Source organism: Cnephaeus nilssonii (assembly GCF_951640355.1).
Source record: "Cnephaeus nilssonii genome assembly, chromosome: 13".
NCBI lineage: Eukaryota > Metazoa > Chordata > Mammalia > Chiroptera > Vespertilionidae > Cnephaeus > Cnephaeus nilssonii.
In genome coordinates this window covers 76,703,033-76,725,035 of record NC_137084.1, presented here as the reverse complement: position 1 = coordinate 76,725,035, position 22,003 = coordinate 76,703,033, and the positions used below count along the sequence as shown (strand labels likewise).

General features: G+C 40.3%; 1 protein-coding gene across 7 annotated transcripts in view; it reads left to right on the top strand.

The window, feature by feature from the left end:
* The window catches only part of BCO2 (beta-carotene oxygenase 2), a 49,673-nt gene that overhangs the window by 12,857 nt on the left and 14,813 nt on the right, over window positions 1–22,003 (top strand). For 5 of the 7 annotated variants that reach the window (XM_079786972.1, XM_079786975.1, XM_079786971.1 and 2 more), the window contains 5 exons: window positions 11,090–11,334; window positions 11,452–11,567; window positions 13,174–13,276; window positions 19,470–19,598; window positions 21,131–21,291. In XM_079786972.1, the coding sequence (XP_079643098.1) occupies window positions 11,090–11,334; window positions 11,452–11,567; window positions 13,174–13,276; window positions 19,470–19,598; window positions 21,131–21,291 (754 nt within the window). Of the gene's footprint in view, window positions 1–10,724; window positions 10,781–11,089; window positions 11,335–11,451; window positions 11,568–13,173; window positions 13,277–19,469; window positions 19,599–21,130; window positions 21,292–22,003 lie in introns of those variants that run through there. The other 2 variants (XM_079786973.1, XM_079786970.1) reach the window with 2 other exon arrangements.

The window sequence follows — 22,003 nt, the reverse complement described above, 5'->3', positions numbered from 1 at the left end:
CCGTCTGGCCTGCATAGTTTCTGTTGAGAAGTCAGCTGACAATCGTATGGGTGCTCCCTTGTAAGTAATTAACTGTTTTTCTCTTGCTGCTTTTAATATTCTCTCTTTGTCTTTTGCTCTTGGCATTTTAATTATGATGTGTCTTGGTGTGGTCCTCTTTGGATTCCTTTTGTTTGGGGTTCTGTGCGCTTCCTGTACTTGTAAGTCTATTTCTTTCACCAGGTGGGGGAAGTTTTCAGTCATTATTTCTTCAAATAAGTTTTCAGTCATTATTTCTTGCTCTCTCTCTTCTTCTGGCACCCCCATAATTCTGATGTTGGTACGCTTGAAGTTGTCCCAGAGGCTTCTTACACTACCTTCATATTTTTGGATTCTTTTTTCATTTTGCTTTTCCTGTTGGGTGTTTTTTACTTCTTTGTATTTCAAATCTTTGACTTGATTCTTGTGATCCTCTAGTCTGCTGTTGGATCTCTGTATATTATTTTTTATTTCAGTCAGTGTATGCTTAATTTCTAGTTGGTCCTTTATCATATCCTCTAGGGTCTCGCTAAATTTATTGGCCTTTTCTAGAAAATTCTTAAAAAACCTTATAACCGTGGTTTTGAACTCTATGTCCAGTCATTTGTTTTCCTCCATTTCTTTGGTTTGTGACCTGTTTCTTTGTCTCTGCATTTTGGCTGCTTCCCTGAGTTGATAGAGTGGCTTTGTGTGCTAGGTGTCCTATAGGGCCCAGTGGCTCAGCCTCCTGTTACCTGAGGTGGACACTCTTGGTGCACCCCTTTGTAGGCTGTGTGCACAGCCTTGTTGTAGTTAAGCCTTGACTGTTGTTGGTATCACTGGGAGGAATTGACCTCCAGGCCAACTGGCTGTGAGGATCAGCTGTGTCTACGCTGGGAGAACTTCTGTGCTGGAGACACCCTTATGAGACAAGACTTGCAAAAGCCTCTGTGCCCAGCTTGTATGGGGCAGAGTCTCTGGGCGGAGCAAACAGCAATGGCTTCCCATTAGCCCTACCCTCGGAGGCCCCTGGGTCTCAGTGTCCTGCGGTAATCACTACAAGCACCTCTGAGAGAAGGCCACCCTCGAGTTTTACCCACTGCCAGACAGTCCAGTTTCTCCCCGAGTGAGTCTGGGTCCCCAGAGTCTCACCCATAACTGGAGTTCAGAGCCATCGGGAGCTTTTGTCTCCCTCCTGATTGAGAAAGCCAGCCACGTACTCAGTTGCCAGCCTTCTCCGCGCGCACTTCGGTACCTCTGCCTTCCGCAGTTCCTCTGAGTTTCAATGTGCTTTTCTCTTTCCTGACAGTCCAGTTTCTCCCCGAATGAGTCTGGGTCCTCAGAGTCTCGCCCGGAACTGGAGTTTAGAGCCATTGGGAGCTTTTGTCTTTCTCCCGCTTGAGAAAGCCAGCCGCGTACTCAGTTGCCGGCCCTCTCTGCGTGCGCTTCGGTACCTCTGCCTCCTGCAGCTCCTCTGAGTCTCAGTGTGCTTTTCTCTTTCCTTCTAGTTTTAGAATTTCCACTCAGCCAGCCTTCCTGTGTTTCTGGATGATGTCCGTTTTGTCTTTTAGTTGTAGTTTTGAAATTGTTGTGCAAGGCAGTAGTTTAGGTGTTACCTATGCCGCCATCTTGGTTTCTCCCTGACTGGCTTATTTCACTTAGCATGATACTCTTCAGATCCCTCCATGCTGTCTCAAAGGGAAAGAGATTCTTCTTTTTTAATGCTGCATAGTATTCCATGATATAAATGTACCACAGCTTTTTTATCCACTCGTCTACTGATGGGCACTTGGGCTGTTTCCAGATCTTAGCTATTGTAAGTTGTGCTGCTATGAACATAGGGGTGCATACATTCTTTCTGATTGATGTTTTGGGTTTCTTAGGATATATTCCTAGAAGTGGGATCACTGGGTCAAATGGCAGTTCCATATTTAATTTTTTGAGGAAACTCCATACTATTTTCTATAATGGTTGCACAGTCTGCATTCCCACCAGCAGTGTACCTGGGTTCCCTTTTCTCCATTTTCTTGCCAGCTATTGTCATTTGTTGATTTGTTGATGGTAGCTATTCTGACAGGTGTGAGATGGTACCTCATTGGAATGACAATTATTTTTAATAGCTGGATAATATTCTAGAACCTATGACTTTTATTTTTATTATTTATTTATTTATTTATTTATTTATTTATTTATTTATTTATTTTTGTTAATCCTCACCAGAGGATATTTTTCCATTGATTTTTAGAGAAAGTGGAAGGGAGGGGGAGAGACAGAGAGAGAAACATCGATGTGAGAGACACATTGATTGGTTGCTTCCTGCACATGCCCTGGCCAGGGCTGGGACAAGAATCTGAGACCCTTCAGTCTACAGGCCTGTGATCTAGCCACTGAGCCAAACCGGCTGGCACTAGAAACCATGGCCTTTTTAAAAAAATGTGATAAAATACACATAATATAAAATTTATCATCTTAACTATTTTTATGTATTTATTTTTTTATTGATCTTAGAGAGAAGAAGGGAAGGGGAGAAAAACATCAATCAGTTGCCTCCCACATGTGCCCTGACTGGGAATTGAACCCACTACACTTTGGTGTGTGGGACGACACTCCAATCAACTGAGCCACACTGGCCAGGGCACCATCTATAATTATTTTTAAGTGTACAGTTCAGTAGCATTAAGTACATTCACATTGATGCTTTCATCACCACCATCCATACACTTTTTATCTTGCAAAACTGAAACTCTGTATCCATTAAACAATAACTTTCTTTTTCCACCCAAGCCCCTGATTACCTTTATCCATTCTACTTTCTGTTAGCTATGCCTTTCCTATGGGCTTGGTGGGAATTTGATTATGGTACTTTCTTAGCTGTTGCTGGAAACATAGCAAGAATTAGGTGCATGTTCAAGATATATTTCTTACTATTGCAGATATTTTAATTTGCTGAACCTGTTATATCTTGTCTTCACTGATAGACATATTATGATAGTGCTAAAAGGCAATAAAATGCAATGGCCCCTCACCCCAACAGCTGCTACAAGAAGCCCTTAAGAAGTTACTTTAGGTGCCCGGGGTGGAGACTGAGGGGGAGGGATGAAGGGGTTGGGGATTAGGGAGGTGGTTTGGAGAGAGAGAAAAAGAGAGTGAGTGAGCTGGCTATGGATACCTACTCTGTCCCTAACCAGAGAAGCTCCAATTTTCCCTGTTTTACATATTTGGATTTCATACAAGCTATAATTTGAAAAAAAAATTATGAGGAAAAAAGGAAGAGGTGGAGGACAAGGAGGAGGAGGAGGAGAAAAATAAAACTACTGGTTCAATCCCCACAGAGAAACAGCCTCTTGCAAAAAGCATATGGTATTTCATCTGCTAAGAAATAGCTCTAGTAAATTTTAAAACCAAGCAGCAGAGCTACCCAGACCTAGGCCTTCACTACAGGCCTCTTTTAAGATAACATCTTTATGGGGGGAAGTCCATGGTGTGGCTGGTTTTCATGAGTTTCTACTTTGTCATTCAAATCAATTTTTTTCGGAGCCAGCAGTAGGCATTTATAGCAAGAATAGAGTCTTGCCCTCCCCTTGGATGAGAAGTACAGATATCTTCAGGTTAAAGAGGAGACTAACTGAAACTTAGTTTAGTGGTTGGCTCCCCAGATTAGACTAGAGGGAGGGGAGAAGAACTAGTCATCGTAACCCTCAACCTGTGGATAAGAATAAGCCCACTCAGCTGTGAATCTGTGATCTCTCTGTTAGATGCTGTTCAATAGGTCTCTGTCAGCATGCAGACATGGAAGTGACATGACAAAGGACAATTCAATTAAAATTTTTGTTAATGATTTCATTGAAGGCACACTTATCGGTCTTTTAAGTTACATGAATCTGGGCAGAATAGTAAATATCCTCAGCATTTCCATATCTACCACTCTCTTGGAATGACTTCAGGATCCGTGATGAAGATAGTCAAGTCCTGTTCCTTGACCATCCCCACAGCAATTATTGTCCCCCTCTATGACGCTACAACAATGCCACATAGTGAGGCGGTATCCTGGAACTTACTCCACAGAATTGCCCTGCCCTGGAAACCTTGAACTCTAAAAGTCTACTTTCTGCTTAACACCCCAATCTCCACACTCCTCCATTCCCATTAAACTTATGTTGAGGAGCATCAAGTTCTTTACTCTTCTCTGTCTTCTCAGTTTATCAGCTCTCCTTAACTTCTTCTGTCCGGTGCAGATTTCACAGTCATTTCAAATGTACTTTCACCACCATCCTCACTTCCTGGTGATTGCTGTTTTTCCTCTGACTAATTCCAGTCCTAGGTTAGCCATATTGGTTTCCTCCACTCATCCCGCAGGCCTGCTGCGCACTTCTAGAGGAAATCACATAGCTTTGCTGATTGATTCAATGACACAATTATGATTTCCAGGCTTATTGAGTCCTTGGTGCCATCATTGTTCTTTCCAGTCTCCCACAGGGGTCCTTTCTGGAAGCCGCCTCCATTCTCCCCGTTCCTTTCACTCTCAGCAAATAAACTGCCTACTTCATAATGAATAAAGGGCATTTATTTAGATTTTGGGCTCCTTCAACTTCCTTCTTCCCCACCTTCACATTCCCTAGGTCTGTGCCTATTTGTAGGTATGTATTCCTTCCTCCTCACAATCAGAGCAGGAAGTGGCCTCTTCCTCTCCTCCGGAACCTTGCTGCATCGTTCACACCCCTCCCCTTGTATCTGTTTCTCCTTCACTCACCCCACACCTCCGCCAACAAGTGTCCTGCCATCCTAAAACACCCTCATTCTCTGTTCCCCCTTCCTCTCCAGCTACCCTTTCTCCTCCCCTCACTGCTGGTTTTATGCTCTCTGAGGTCTTCTCAGTTCACTGCCATCTGACTTTTAACCCCACCACTCTACAGCTTCTGTTCTCAAAGGTTATCAAAGCCTGGTAATTATTAAATGAAATGGGCTTCTTAGTCCTCAGCTGAACAGTTGTACAGCATTTGATCTAAATGACCACCTGTCTTAAAATTCTCTCATCCCTGGATTCCCATATTTCCTCTGCCCTCTGGTCACATGTCCTAGGATCATTTTTTGTTGCTCATTTCACTTCACTTGTTTCTTTAGTGTTGCTATATCCCATCCTCTGCACTGAATATCCACTTCTTTTCTCTTATTGTATGCTTTCTTTGGTATTGTACAAATACTAAATTATTTGGAGTACTAGAGGCCCAGTGCACAGAATTTGTGTACGGTGGTGTTGTCCCTCAGCCCAGCCTGCACCCTCTCCAATCTGGGGCCCCTCGGACATCCCTTTCACAATCCAGGACTGATGGCTCCTAACCGCTCACCTGCCTGCCTGCTTGACTGCCCCTAACCGCTTCTGCCTGCCAGCCTGATTGCCCCCTAACCATCCCCTGCCGGCCTAATTGACGCCTAACTGCTCCCCTGCCTGCCCAATCACCCCCAACTGCCCTCCCCTGCTGGCCTGTTTGCTTCCAACTGCTCTCCCCTGCCAGCCATCTTGTGGTGGCCATCTTGTGATGACATGAGGGTGGCCAACTTAGGCAGCCATCTTGTGATGATGTCACATGAGGGTGTGACGCCACCTAGGCTTTTATTATATAGGATGGTGCAGTGGGTTCAAATCCCATTTCACCAGTTATCAGTGCTGTGGTCTTGACCAAGGTTTCCCATATGGAAAATGGGGATTAATATCAATTTTAATGGCTGGGCATGAAGAGTAAAGGAAACAGGCATGTATAAAGTCTCTTTCAATAGCTGACAAAAATTGCCAGTTAGTACTTTTTAATCTCTTCTTTCCCTTCCGTGCCGTCTCCTTACTCCCTTTCCTGCCAAATAACTTCTTGTAGTTCACTTGTAAGCCCAGGATTTGGAGTCAGCATTGAATTCTTGTTCTGACAGTTAGCAGCCTTGTGACCCTGGGGTTTTTGTTGTTCTGAACCTTGGTTTCCATGTGTGTGACATGAGAAAGATAGTTTCTCACAGGATTAATGTGTGTGAGTGTGTGTGTGTGTGTGTGTGTGTGTGTGTGTGTGTGTGTGTGAGAGAGAGAGAGAGAGAGAGAGAGAGAGAGAATGAAAAGATGTGGTGAAGTCCTTAGCACAGTTCCTGGTGTGTAGTCAGTGCTCAGGAGATGGTAGTTATTATGTCTCACTCACACCTATGGCTATACCTACCACACATACATATTCTCCAACATGTACCTCCCACCTCGCTCCCATCTCTTGTGCTCTAGACATGTATTTTGACAACTGGCTTTTTAAATGTTTTACCAGGAGCTCAGACTATTATCCAAAACCAAACTATTTCTTTTCCCCAATACTTGCTCTTCACGTATTCCCTTTCTCAGTTAATGTATCATCATCAGCCAGTCATTCAGGCATGACTCTTTGGAGCCTCTCTTTTTGTCACTGCCCACATCCTGTCATTCCCCTCTGATTTGTTTCTGGAATTTGTGCTTTTCTAACTATGCTGCTTCGATTTAGGCTCCCATCTTCTCTCACTGAAATTGTTGCCTCATCTCCTCATTGGTTTCTTCAGATCTGGATGCTCCTCTTTCTACCCCATGTTCTCCTCTGTGTCCGGAGTGACTTTTCTAAGATGCGGGTCTCACAGTTTCTCTCTCCTGTTTCAAAGCTCCAGGCTTTCCTGCTGAAGATCTTAAGCCCTAAGTCTAAGTGCTGGTAGGTCTGGTGCTGACTTATTTCTCCACCCTCATTGCCTGCCACTGATGGCTCTGCCCACAGAGTAATTTATTAACTGGCTATTCCTCCAAGATACCATATGCCTGCACAGCTCTTTCCTTCCTTTCTCTCTCTCTCTCTCTCTCTCTCTCTCTCTCTCTCTCTCTCTCTCTCCTGTCCCTAGGATGCCCTTCTCTTCTTCATGGCCTCACAAACATCCTTAACAAACCAGCCAAATATTTTGAGCCTTTTGATCCCTTCTGACCCCGACATCCTTCCATCCTGTTGTTTCTTCTGTGCATGAATAGCATTTTTAACATTTCCCCCGTTGCTGCAGCAATCACTGTGTCATAGTTATTTATGTGCCTGTAAGCACTGGGTTTGGCACAGTTCCTGGCTGTGTTGGTTGATTTGAATAAATGAATGCATGAAAGGACAGAGTCTGCAGGGGTTTTGGGAGATGGAATCTAAAAAGTTGAGCACTTCTAGAGGAAATCATTATTAAATGTAAATATGCATGAGGAAAACAAATTTTACAAGTACAAAGATGAAAGAGATGTGGTTTAACAGCAGAAGGTCTTAAAAATTACTTAGGGATTTTGGTTGACATCTCAATGTGGGTAAAAAATATGAGATTGTAACAAAGAAAACTAAGAAGGAAAGAAAAGAATATGTAATATCTTAAGTGAGAAAGCTAAGTGTCTGGTTTTATACCCAAAATATTTTGTGTTTGGTTCTACATATTGTGGTTTTAGAGAGATTTAGACCAGAATAGCAAGAATTATTGAAACTTTTGTTTTTAATGTTTTTGAAAAATATTGCCAAAATAGAAAAACTACTAGCTCACATGATAAAGAAAAAGGGAGAAAGCACAAATGCACAAAAATAAGAAATGACAATGAGAAAGAAACCATTGAAATGGATTAAAAATTACAAGAGACTTTTTAGGCCTCTATGCAAATACATATGAAAATCTTGATGAAACGGCTAGTTTCCCAGGGAAATACAGATGATCAAAATTGATAGAGATAGAAAATTCAAACCAATCAATTTGTGTAGAGGAAAAAGAGCAACTCATTAAGGAACAATTTCTCGAAAAAAGCACCAGGCCCAGGTTATTTCACAGAGAAATTCTCCTAAACCTTCAAATATTAGATAATCCCAATGCTCCAAACATTACTTGAGAGAATTGAAAATGAAGGGAAACAACCCATTTCTTTTTATGAAGCAAGGATAATTTTGATGTCTATATACTATAAAGATGGTGCGAAAAAGAAAACCATTGCCTGGTTGGTTCAGTGGTTGAGCATCAACCTATGAGCCAGGAGGTCACAGTTCGATTCCCATGAGGGCACATATCTGGGTTGTGGGCTCAATACCCAGTGTGGGACATGCAGGAGGCAGGCAATCAATGATTCTCTCTCATCCTTGATATTTCTATCTCTCTTTCCTTCTCTGAAATCAATAAAAATACATTAAGAAAGAAAACCATTATTTATTCATATTTTTATAAATATCCTTGAAAAAGTACAAAATATATAGTGCTACCTAGTACTAATAAATATTTTATTAATAAACAGAATCTAACACTACATTAAAGATATAATCCACTAGGTAGGATTAATTCTAAGAATGCAAGATAGGCTCATTATTATCTTATTATCATATCCCATATTATTAAAAATCCCTTAATATTATATGCCATATTAATAGGTTTCAGGAAAACTAATCATGGGATTATCTCCATAAATTCTGACAAAATTTTTGTCAAAATTCAACATCCATTTCTCATAACAATACTCAAGAAAATAGAACTTGATGAATACTTTAACTTATATTTATACATACATATACTTACATATTTTTATATATACATATTTTTATATAAGTATTGTGTGTATGGATATATATATATATATATATATATATATATATATATATATATTCATATTACAAGTATTTTTCTAAGGCAGGAATAAGGCATGGATAGTCACTATCTTCACTGATATTCTGCCAGATGTAACCAATACAATTAGACTAAAGAAATTGATTATAGGCACAAGGCTTAGTAAAATAAAACTATCTTTCTTTGTGGTTGATACCATGGTAAACCTGGAAAACTATTGAGAATCAATGACTAACTCAAACAATGAAAGGTAAGGTAACAGGATGTAAAATTAACATACTGAAATCAATAACTGTCATATACACAAACTATAGCAAGTGAGGAGACATACTGGTAAGAAAAAAAACCTCAAATACAATAGCAACAAAAAATTAAATACTTAGAAATGAACTTAATAAGAAATGTGCAAATTAAAAAAACTTCTAAAAGGCACAATTAAATGGAAAGACATCTTCTGTCCTTGAATAGGATAATTCAACAACGTAAAGATGAGTTCTTCATAAATTAATTTTTAAAATTTGATATAATCTTAATAAAAATTTCAACAATTTTTTAAGGAAGTTAAACAAATTGATACTAAAGTTCATATGGAAAAATAAATACACAAGAACATCAAGAAAACACTAACAAGAGAATTTTCAGTGGTGGAATTACCTCTACCAGACATTAAAATATACTATAAAGCCTCTATAATTAAAACATTGTGATATCGGTGCATGAATAGACAAATAGTGATTTAGACCAGAAAGCCCAGACATAGATCCAAGAACTTATGGAAATGTAGTTTATGATAAATATGGTTTGTGAAATTATTGGGTAAAGAGGGCTTTGCTTCCCTCCCTTTTTTTCTCATATCCTAATTTTTTTTTATTGTGGTAAACAGCACATAACACAAAATTTGCCATCTTAGTATTTTTAAGTGTACAGGTTAGTGTTAAATTTATTCACATTGTTGTGAAACAGATCTTCAGAACTTTTATATCTTGTAAAAATGGAAATTCTATACCCATTAAACAATAGCTGCCCTAGGTGGTTTGGCTCAGTGGATAGAGCGTCGGCCTGCGGACTGAAAGATCCCAGGTTCGATTCCGGTCACGGGCACATGCCCGGGTTGCGGGCTTGATCCCCATTGGGGGGCGTGCAGGAGGCAGCCGATCAGTGATTCTCTTTCATCATTGATGTTTTTATCTCTCTCTCCCTCTCCCTTCCTCTCTGAAATCAATAAAGAAATATATTTAAAGAACAAAACAAAACAAAAAAACACACAATAGCTGCCCATTTCCCCTGCCCCCAGCCCTTGGTACCTACCATTCTACTTTCTTTTTCTATGAATTTGACTACTTTAGATACCTCATATAACTCTTATCACACATTATTTGTCATTTTGTGACTGCCTTGTTGAATTTAGCATAATGTCCTCAAGTTTCATCCATGTTGTAACATAATACAGAATTTCCTTTCTTTTACTTTTGTTTTTTATTTTTATTTTTTGGAGAATTTCCTTCCTTTTAAAGGCTGAATAGTATTTCATTGAATGTAAAAGTTTTGCTTATCCATTCATTCATTGATGGATACTTGGATTGCTTCCACTTTAAGGTTATTGTAAGTAATGATACTATAAACACTTTGAATCTCTTTGAATCCCTGCTTTCAGGACCATTGCCATTTAAGACAATGATGTTTGCCTCGCTTATCCATGCTGAAGACATTAAGAATTCAAACTGTCAAGCATATGAAAGAAAAGGCTATATGATGTTAAATTCTCTTAACAGCAAAACCACAAACTTTTCCTTAGGGTTTTTCAATCTTCCATCCTTAAAATAGATAATTTCTAGTGTTTACTTTTGCATAATTTTGATAAATTTGAAAAATTTTGAAGTAAATGGACAATGTAATGCATGTAAGATATGAAGATAAAGATTTCTAAAAGCGTAGAAACCCGTTTGAATTTGAGAGATGTCAAGCATCCCATCTCCTCTTATGCTCTTCTCTTGGCTATAGGGTGTAAAACAAAGAACCTCCACGGCTGAAAGCCTTTTTAAACTAAAGGATTCATTGGGCCATTGCTAGTGAGAACAACCAGGTGGTGGGGCATGAAGTCTAAACAACCAGCACAGCTAGTGGGAAAGACGAGTATGCCCGCTGTCCTGGAGTTGAAGGGCTTTTTATATATCAGGTGGGGGGGGGGGGGAGAAAGATGTACATTGAAAGAATTTACATTACATTGGCTGCAGATAAGGTGGGTCGGATAAGGTGAAGGAGGCTCAGTTCTGGGATAGATGCAGAGCTGTTTGCTCCTCTGGGTTGGTTGTAGAAAGTTCCTGTGTAAGCAAGAAGCAGAGGCTCCTCCATTTCAGGTTCTCTGACTAATCAGGCTGTGCTGGGAACCCATCCCATTTTGTTATCTCTATATTTGAAATCTCGCATTTTGACCCCATGTTTTTCTTATTAACATTCGTTTTTCTATTTCTGCTCCTATTTGAAGGTACAATCACTGGTTTGATGGGATGGCGTTGCTTCACCAGTTTAGGGTGGAGAAGGGCACCGTCACATATAGAAGCAAATTCCTACAGAGTGATACGTACAAGGCCAACAGTGTTCAGAATCGAATTGTGATCTCAGAATTTGGCACCCTGGCTCTCCCTGATCCATGCAGGAATGTTTTTGAACGTTTCATGTCCAAGTTTGAGCCACCTGGTAAGCAGCTATTACTTGGCCCAGAATTTGCAGGTGATAATGATGATTATTTAAATTGAGTTTGAAATAGATTTTTTAGTATGAGAGGATGTTTAAGCTGCTTTCTCCCTTCTCTTGTGGTGCTTCAATAACTCCGGGGTTTGGTTTCAGCAACAACTGACAACACCAGTGTCAACTATGTGCGGTACAAAGGTGATTACTACCTTAGCACTGAGACCAACTTTATGAATAAAGTGGACATTGAAACCCTGGAAAAAACAGAAAAGGTAAAATGTAGGTTAAAAAAAATGAATAAAATAGACCCCCAAATTTCTTTTCATTCAAAATACTTTTCAGCGTAGTAGATATCTGAATAAGAAATTGGAACCTTAGCCAAACATAACCATATTACCCACTGTGCACTCTCTGTCCTGATTAGAATGACCTTGGGTTGGTTTTCCATACTTCTAGACTTCTTTCTTAGTCCCAACATCTGCAGATTAGGGTAAGGGAGAAACAGAATAACATTTACGCCCTAGCTGGTTTGGCTCAGTGGATAAATGGTCGGCCTGCCGACTGAAGGGTCCTGGGTTCGATTCCAGTCAAGGGCTCATGCTTGGGTTGCAGGCTCCATCCCCAGTAGGGGGCATGCAGGAGGCAGCCAATTAGTGATTATCTCTCATCATTGCTTTTCTCTCTCTCTCTCTCTCTCTCTCTCTCTCTCTCTCTCTCCCTTCCTCTCTGAAATTAAATATATATATATATATGTGTGTGTGTGTGTGTATGTATATATATATATATATATCCAAAACAACAAAAAATTTTTTTGAAAACAAAACAAAACAAAAAACATTTACTGTGGTCAGCTCATGTTCTTCCTAGCTACAGGTAGAATTGGACTGGAGATTGTCTAGACTCATACTACTTTCACTTAACACATTAATTAAAAGTTAAATAAAAATTTGGACCAGACTTTTAATTTAATTTAATTTTTTAAATAAGAGAAAGCTTATTTAGAAAGTCACAGGGTAGTAGAAGTGAGCCAGCTGGACTGCGTAGGCTCAGGAAACAAGTTACAGAGGCAGAAGGGCCCGTGGAGCTTAGGAGAGAGAAAGGCAAAGGTTACTGCGCCTGGGGGAAGACAAGGGGGAAGGGAAAAGGGGTAGAGCTGTGTGTGTGTGTGTGTGTGTGTGAGAGAGAGAGAGAGAGAGAGAGAGGCCAGAATTTTAACTTTTTTTCAATATATTTTATTGATTTTTTATAGAGAGGAAGGGAGAGGGATAGAGTGAGCCAAATCGGTTAGGGCCAGAATTTTAATTTTAATTCTTACTCTTGAGCTTTCCTGTGATCTTGGGGGGGGGGGGGGAATTTACCCTTATTGGATAATTTTTGTACACTTTTAAACAGAAAGAAGGCCAAAAGAGGCCAACTCTCTCTCTCTTTTTAAAATATATTTTATTGATTTTTTACAGAGAGGAAGGGGCAAGGATAGAGAATTAGAAACATCAATGAGAGAGAAACATCCATCAGCTGCCTCCTGCACACCTCCTGCACACCTCCTACTGGGGATGTGCCTACAACCAAGGTACATGCCCTTGACCGGAATCAAACCTGTCCGCAGGCCAATGCTCTATCCACTGAGCCAAACGGGTTAGGGCTGTACATTTTTTATTCATTAGTGGTGGGGTTTTTGTTTTTATTTGGGAGGGGGTTCATTTATTTTTCTTTAGAAGGAAAAATGATTTTGATTTCTCAGAGGTGAGATATTAGGACTTAGGCTGTAGTTTTCATATCTTATTTTAAAGATATTTGACACATCTCTACCATTTATGCATCTAAATAGAGACCTGCCCATGTAACGTTTAAAAGTCTCTGATGGTCTTCAATTTGCAGGTGGACTGGAGCAAATTCATTGCTGTGAATGGAGCAACTGCACATCCTCATTATGACCCAGACGGAACTGCATACAACATGGGCAACTCCTATGGGCCACATGGTAAAGTGGGATGGAAGTCTTTTTAAAAATACCATATTTTCCGGCATATAAGACGACTGGGTGTATAAGATTTTCCTAGGTTAAAAAGTCGTTTTATACGCTGGAAAATACGGTATATTGGACTATATTGATGGGATTAGATATATTGGACTACCGTATTTTCCGGCGTATAAGACAACTTTTTCCCCAGGAAAATCTTATACGCCCAGTCGTCTTATACGCCGGAAAATGCGGTAATTAGAAGTTAATATCTTCCTGGGGTTCCATTGTGGTTAAGATGTAAACATATGAAACTTCATTTGAAAAGTTCAGAGAAAAATCTCCGAAATGGCATTACTGAACTTAAAGTACATAATTTATCATTGAGTACGTACTCTGCGGTCCTTTTGCACATATGCGTAGCAGCTGATTTTCTATTTGACATTCTCAGCATCACCCACAATTTTATGTTCCATTGTGTTTTTTGGCTCACAAGCATTGTAGGGATTTTCAGTATGTATTTCTCAAACTTGAATTTTTATAAAGTACCATATTGTAAGTATAAGCAATTTAGAATCCTGCAGCAAAGATGTAGACAAGATACATTGTCTATCACATGGGAAGGAATTATTTTTATAATGGGATTAATATACTACAAAGTAAGTTAAAGTTATAGTGCAGTTTTTTTTACAACCACATATACCTCTTTCCTGGTCATCCACTTCCCCAACTGCCTACCTATCTGCTCCAGAAAGTTCTCATAGCTAATAATGATAGCTAACATTTACTGAATGCTTAGTATGTGCTGGCGTTAAACATTTTTCTAGATATTTTCTCATTTAATCCTTTAACACTTATCTGAGAAAGATGCTGTTATTACTTCTTTTTATAGACAGTGGGCCTTGAGAAGGTTTAAGATACTTGCTTAGGCAAGCTTCTGAGTATCTAAAACCAGACTTGGCACCAAGTCTGAAGCACACACACTCTGTAGACCACCTTAATAATTATTCACCTCTGAGTACAGAAGGGTCTCAGGACATGCAAATTCGTGTTCCTATATCTGAGCACACATGTCTGTGTTTGAAAGGAACGTGTATTAGATATTTCTGACTAGCTTAGCTGTCAGTCAGTCTTTCTTCTATAACCTGTAAAACTTTTGTATAGGGTAATGTGTAACTTTGGTAAACAACTGGCATTGTGAGTTGTTCATCTGTTCCTCTCCATATTTACTACACGTGAGGGTATGTGAAAATGAATACTGCGGGGTTGTTTTTTACTGGCTCAAGTAGAGATGGGTACCCAGCTCTCTCTCTTTTTTATTATCTGACCTCAGGTAGGAATGTATTCTTCAAAGCTGTATTAGGAAGCAGCAAACATCCCTTTTAAGTACTGTTTAACCATTCTGAATGATATAGTCTAAAACAGTCATTAGATCAGTCATTCTCAGCCTGTAGTGTGTCTAAGAATCATCTGGAATGCTTCTTAGCAATGTAGATTACTGCTCTTCATCTTCCGAGATCGTGGTTCAGTAGGCCCAAAAAGGGGCCAAGAATTTAACAACTCCTCACCTCTTGGTGCATTTTAACAAGGTCCCTGGTGATTTCGGCTCAAGCCCCTAGATCTTTGAGAAACCTTTCTGGCAATTATCAGAGGCTGTGCTTGTTACTTTGCCTCAATTTGCTGTTTTTGAAGTCCTGAAGAGTCCCCAGGTTAGATGAACTGTATTGGACATGTCATTCCTCTGCTGGGTGTTTCCTGGGTGACTCAATGCCTCGCTCATGCATGCCATCATGACTTGCAGACAGAACAATTCATTATTAGTTGTGTTTAAATTTAGTGAGTTGAGTAATCATTAATTATCCAAATGCCGAGACAGGAAATTCTTTTATCTTGCAATCTCAACTGAAACTGAATTTACTTTTTTTCCCTTAATTATTTGATTCAGTGAGCAGTTTATGAACTGGTACTCAATTGTACATGTGATTGCAGGGAGCTCAACAACCTAGGATGTGTTTGGGGAAATTTAGAGATTCTTATTATATTAAAGTGCTTCCTTAGTGATTTCTAACTCTAGTAAGTAAAAGGCTTTTAACTGTTTTAGCTTTTACAGATATTTAAAAAGACACATTAAAATTAACAAACATTTTCTAAAACATTAATCAATCCAACTAGTTCTTAACAATATTGTAAAATTATATGCTATTAGAGACCAGGTGCATGAAAATTCATGCACTGGAGGGGGGTCTCTCAGCTTGGCTTGCCCCCTCTCACAGTCCGGGAGCCCTCAGAGGTGGGAGGCGTCCAGGTGACCCAGCGATCAGGGGAAGGCAATGCCCCCATCACACCTCTGCTGCTGCCACCGCCGGCAGCGCAAGCCTCAGCCGGCCCTGGTTACCTGAGCCTTGGGCGGCCCTGGGTGACTGGGCAGCTGCCACCTGGGGCTTGCTTTTGCTTTGGGCCTGCCCTGGGCAGCTGGGCAGCCGCCATCTGAGGCTTGCCTGCGCCTCTAGATGGCCCTGGGCAGCTGGGGGGCTGAGGGGACTGGGGGACTCTGGAGGCAGGCACCCCGGCAGGGCTGAGGGGACTGGGCGCCGCCATCTTGTGGCTGTGGGCACTGCCATCTTTGAGGGTGTGGCAGTCAATTAGCATATTCCCTCCTTATTGGCTATGGGTGCTGCCATCTTTGTGAGGGCGTGATGGTCAATTAGCATATTCCCTTTTTTATTAGATAGGATTATTATATGTGATTACTCAGTACTCTTGGAACTATGGACTTATCTTAATCCTTTTATAACTCATCACTGTATAAAAGCATGTTTTATAGACAATGAGCTCTCAAAACACATCTATATCCCCAACCTAGACCTCCCAGTATTTTATTTTTAACTAGGGGCCTGGTGCACAAATTTGTGCACAGGTGGGGTCCCAAGGGGGTGGGGGTGGCTGGGATGCAATTGGTCCTCAGGGCGGGCTGTGGGATGCCCTTGCCAACCCGGGATCTGGATCCATCCTGCTGACATTCACGCTGGTTGTCAGGAGCCACCTGGCGGCCGCTTTTATATTGTTTCTTCCTTGTGGAGTCTAGGGAGGGGAAGCGGCCACGGTGCCCGAAGCCGACTTCCAGGAGGCCAGCAGCACTGTCAGGATTGTGCTGGTGGGGCTGGTCCGTTGGTGCCTGGCCTATTCTCTGGAGATTGGACCTGCAGGACTACTGAGGGAGTGAGTGGCTGCCGCTGGGCTGGTGGGCCGCAGGGACAGGTCAGACAGCTGAGCGGTGCTCCCACTGTGGGAGTGCGCTGACCACCAGGGGGTAGCTTCTGCATTGAGCGTCTGCCTTCTGGTGGTCAGTGCGCATCATAGTGACCGGTTGTTCTGGTCATTCTGGTCGTTCAGTCATTTGGTTGCTTAGGCTTTTATATATATATGTAGATTGCTTACTCACTGTTTTTGCTAGATATCTACTAGGCATTACAAAATTAACTTGTCTAAAACCAAACTCCTGATCTTTTTCCCTAAACTTTTTCTGCTTAAAATATTTCCCACCACCCTGGCTGGTGTGGCTCAGTTGATTGAGTGTTGTCTTATGCACCAAAAGGTTGCTGGTTCCATTCCCCATTAAGGCATATACCTACATAGCTAGGTTGCAGGCTCGATGCCTGGTAGAGGGCATGCAAGAGGCAGCCAGGGGATTCATGCTTAGCTCTTGCATGCATGTTTCTCTCTCCCTTTCCCTGCCTCTCTCTCTCTCTTAAAAAAATCATTAAAACAAATTACCAACTCAGTTGATGGTAACTCCACCTTTCCAGTTGCTTAGGATGATAACTTCAGAATCATCCTTCACACCTCTGTCTCTCACATCAACATCCATTAGGTCAAAAAATTATTTCAGCAATGCCTTCAAAATATATCCCAAATCTGCCCAGCCTGAATGGCTCAATGGTTGAGCATCAGCCTATGAACCAGGAGGTCATGGCTTGATTCCTGGTCAGGGCACATGCCTGGTTGCAGGCTCAATCTCCAGTGTGGGGTGTGGAGGAGGCAGCCCATCAATGATTCTCTCTCTCATCATTGATGTTTCCATTTCTCTCTCCCTCTCCCTTCCTCTCTGAAATCTATAAAAATATTTATATATCCAAAACCCAACCACCTCATATCACCTCCATTTGCACAACTCTGGTCTGAGCAACCACCTCTTCTCATTTGAATTATTATAATAGTTTCTTAGCTAGTCTCCTTGCTTCTGCCCTTACCCCATTTAAGTTTATTCTGAGCATGTCAGACAGTTTTTTTTTTATTTAAAAAAATTTATTTTTAATCCGCACTGTAGAATATGTTTTTACTAATTTTAGAGAGAGAGCAAGAGAGAGGGAAAGAGAGAGAGAGAGAAACATTGATCAGCAGCCCTCATCATTGAACCGACAGGGGATGTTACCGATCACCCTTTGGTGCTAGGACAACTCTCCAACCAACTGAGATACCTGGCCAGATCCAGACAGTTATTTTTTTTTTTAACTCATTCCACCTCATCTAGACTATTCTTGCTCACTATGACAGGCCACACTGGCCTACTTGTTGTTATGTACTTGAACACTGTAAACTAACTCTTGGCTGAGATTCTTTGCATTTGTTCTTCTCTCCTCTTGGAAGGAAGGCATTTCTCCAAGATATCACCAAGACTCTCTTCCTCACCTCCTTCAGATCCTTATTCAAATGTAATTTTCTTAGTGAAGCTGTCCCAGACCACTGTATTTAAAATTGTAAATAATAGCACCCATCCTTGTACATTTACTCTGGATCCCCATTTTCTGGTTTATTTTCCATTACAGCTCTTATCATCATCTGAAGCATTATATTTTTACTTATTGTATGATTTATTAGAATTTGAGCTTTATAAAAGAAGAGTCTTTTTGTCTATTTTGTACACTGGTATATACAAGTGTCTAGAATAGGGTATTTATGACACATAGAAGAGTGCCTGGAATATATTTGGCATTCAACAAGTACTTGTTGAATAAATTAATAGAGAACTGTATGGTTATTTTGTTCCAAAAGAAGTTTAGTGGTTGCAAAATACTACAGGTTACCCAAGTTCTTCATGACCTACATTGACAATTCTAATATTACCAGGAAGATCATTTAATATGACCTCAATATTTGTTCATTCATTGAATGATTTAACAAACATGTTGTTAGTCAATCCATTAATAGCTATTTATAGTGTACTTACTAAATGTATGTCCTTGTTTGGTACTGAGGATGCAAAGGTGAAGCAGATAAATCTGCTCTTGAAAAGCTCTAGTTGTTCATCTGCTTATCCCAGTAGAAGCAGATAAGCAAGTAGATAATTATAATACCATGCGATAAGTGCTATGACTATATAAGAGATAATGAGAGCATAGAGGAGGGGCACCAAATGACCTGGGGTGGGGAAGACTCAGGGAAGGCTTCTTGAGTGGATGGATACCTGAGTTGATTCTTGAAGAAGTAGTAATAGTGAGATGAATGATTGCATGAATGAATGTTGATGAGACGGGATGAGATGGGGCCTAAAGCAGCCCCAAGGATCCAGAGAACTGGAGGGAAGGATCTGGACATGGATGCAAATAGAGATTGTAGTTGCTGGGTTTGGGTAGTGGGGAGAGTGACAAATAGAATTTGAGGGTATTCCTGGCTGCTAAGCTTATTTTTTCCCTATGAAGTAGAAATTGAGTTCATTTTCAGGGTGTGAGAGGATAACCATTTGAGAATATTACAATAAAATAAACTTGGTGGATTACTTTGGGTGTGGTGTTTGAAAATCTTAGCTAATGACTCTCATAAAGTTCATATATTTTTGATATCTAAGTCTGTTTGAAATAACCCTTCATGAAATATGGGTATCATGCACATTGCATAAATCTTTTAACTGCTTTTGCCTAGTCCAGTGGTCGGCAAACTCATCAGTCAACAGAGCCAAATATCAAGAGTACAACGATTGAAATTTCTTTTGAGAGCCAAATTTTTTAAACTTCTTCTAACGCCACTTCTTCAATATAGACTTGCCCAGGCCATGGTATTTTATGGAAGAGCCACACTTAAGGGGCCAAAGAGCCGCATGTGGCTCCCGAGCCACAGTTTGCCAACCACGGGGCGGGCCTAGTGCATAAGTGCAAGGGTTATCTTTTATTCTTAGGATGTATGTAAAATTGTTAAGACAGAATTTTCCATTTTCTAGGTTCTTGCTATAATATTATTCGGGTTCCTCCAGAAAAGGTGGATCTTGGGGATACAATCCATGGAGCCCAGGTGATATGTTCGATTGCTTCTACAGAGAGTTTTAAACCTTCTTATTACCATAGTTTCGGTGAGTCCAGAGATGAAGCAAATTGCAATGGGGCTTGCTTTAGTGTCACAGTAGCAGAGGTAAATACTATGCTAATACTGTTTATCAGAGTATGGTAACATTTTGGATCAAGGTTGCATTTTAATGCCACTTAAGTTTATTCTGGTTAGTAATATACTTCTTTCCTTAGCCAACTGACTAACTGAAAGGATAGTTATTTTAGTACAACAATCACTAAAAAATTAATTGACAACATCAAGAGTGAACCATAATGTAAACGATGGACTTTGAGTGATTATGATGAATCAATGTAGGTTCATCTCTAATAATAATAGCGTAATATGCTAATTTGATAGGACATCCTTCCAACAACCTTCCGGACAAAGCTGGGGCTGCGAGGGAAGCCCGGGTCCCGGAGGGAAGCCTGAGTCCTGGGTGCCAGAGGGAAGCCAGTGCTGGCAGCCGGGGAAAGGAAGGCCTACTCTTACACGAATTTTGTGCATTGGGTCCCTAGTCAATTATAAGAAACTAGGTGCCTGATGCATGAAGATTTGTGCAAGAATGGGCCTTCCTTCCCCTGGCTGCCGGCACTGCCTTCGCTCTGGCCGGAGCTGCCTTTCTGCCTTCGCTCTGGCCCAGAGCTGCCTTTCTGGCTTCCCACGCTGCCCAGAGGCCCAGAGCAGCTGAGGCGGTGTGGAACACCTGCATCATCGCTGGGTTAATTTACATACGCTCGGCGCCTGCCTATGCAAATTAACCCACCATAATTGTTGGGTTAATTTGCAAACTCACTCCTGATTGGCTGGTGGGTGTCACGAAGGTACGGACAATTTGCATCTTTCTCTTTTATTAGTGTAGATGTACTACTCTGGTGGAGGATGTTGATAATGCAGAGCTTATGCCTGTGGGGGGTGGGGGGTGACAAGAGGTATATGGGAAATCTCTGTACTTTCCCCTCAGTTTTATTGTGAACCTAAAATTGTTCTAAAAAGTTGAAGTCTTAATTTAAAAAACCATTTGACCATAAAAAATTAATTGACAGGATTCAAAATTTTAGGTAACTTTAAAGACCACAAATAAAGATCTTGATTATATATTTTTGGGAAATTCATATTTTATATAGATTGCTTTAGCTTTTTCTCAGAATATTTATCTTCTGTATTATAAACCTTTATAGATTTTCTGCTCCTGAGTCCTTACCCCTGGTATAAATAGCAAAAGGATTATGGAATAAAGGTTTAGATCATAAATCACACTTTCATATTATGTTTCTTTACTTGTTCCTAAACTACAACAATTTTAAAAGAAAGAAAAAAAAGATAAAAAGTGAATATAGTGCACTCAACCAAACTATTCTAAGCAGTTCCCTTTTTAAAGTAGGAACAGGAAATCAGTATAACAAAGCTGGGAAACAGTGAAGAATTACTTTTGGCCGGCCTTTGTCTGGGTCAGCAGTCATGTGGACCAGCATTCAGACATGTCCCCTTAACTGTCACATTTCAGACAATTCTAGTTTACCAAATAACCCTTTAATGTTTGCTGGAACCTTTCAGGAATGACGAAGAACTACATAATCTTCATTGAACAACCTCTAAAAATGAATCTGTGGAAAATTGTCACTTCTAAAATTCGGGGAAAGGCCTTCACAGATGGAATAAGCTGGGAGCCCCAGTCTAACACACGGTTTCATGTGGTGAATAAGCACACTGGACAGGTGGAGTATTTTGAGTGTATTTATCATGAAAATGATTGGAAACAAAGACACATTTCCATTTGGTTGATTTTTACTCTCACTGGGCATTACTTGCATGACTCTTAATCAAGGACAGTACCTTCTTTCATAGGTAGGACTAGCTACTTATTAATTAACACAGTGGATTTAGCATATTAGAACATTGTAGGAAATGGCTTTATCCTTTAAATTATCTGATTTAATTAAAATGGCATCTAGAAACCCTCTTAGCATGGACTTTTCCATATCATAATATTTGCAAAAGAGGATGTTGTTCATGCAAAGGTCTTCTGTAACTTTTGAAATGATACTTTAATTAGTTGCTTCTACAACTTCTTAATATGCAAATATGATAATCCTACTGAAGTCCAAAGCACATTGGTTAAATATCTTTCTATTAATAGCACTATTATATCTGTTTATTTTTCCCCTCTCTAAAGAGATAGTATTCTAAATTGACTGTACTGTCATTTTATTACAAAAATTCCATGTTAATAATGAATGCATTTTTCAAAGAATTAATCACTTAAATTTATCATGTCACTTAATAGCAGTGCTTTTTTTGTTTCCATGTCTTTTTAAAAAATTCTTTATTTCTTTAATTCTTTAAAGTATTACATATAGTATTACATATGTCTCCTTTTTCCCCCATTGACCTCTCCCTGGCCACCCACATCCCCACACATTCCTTCAC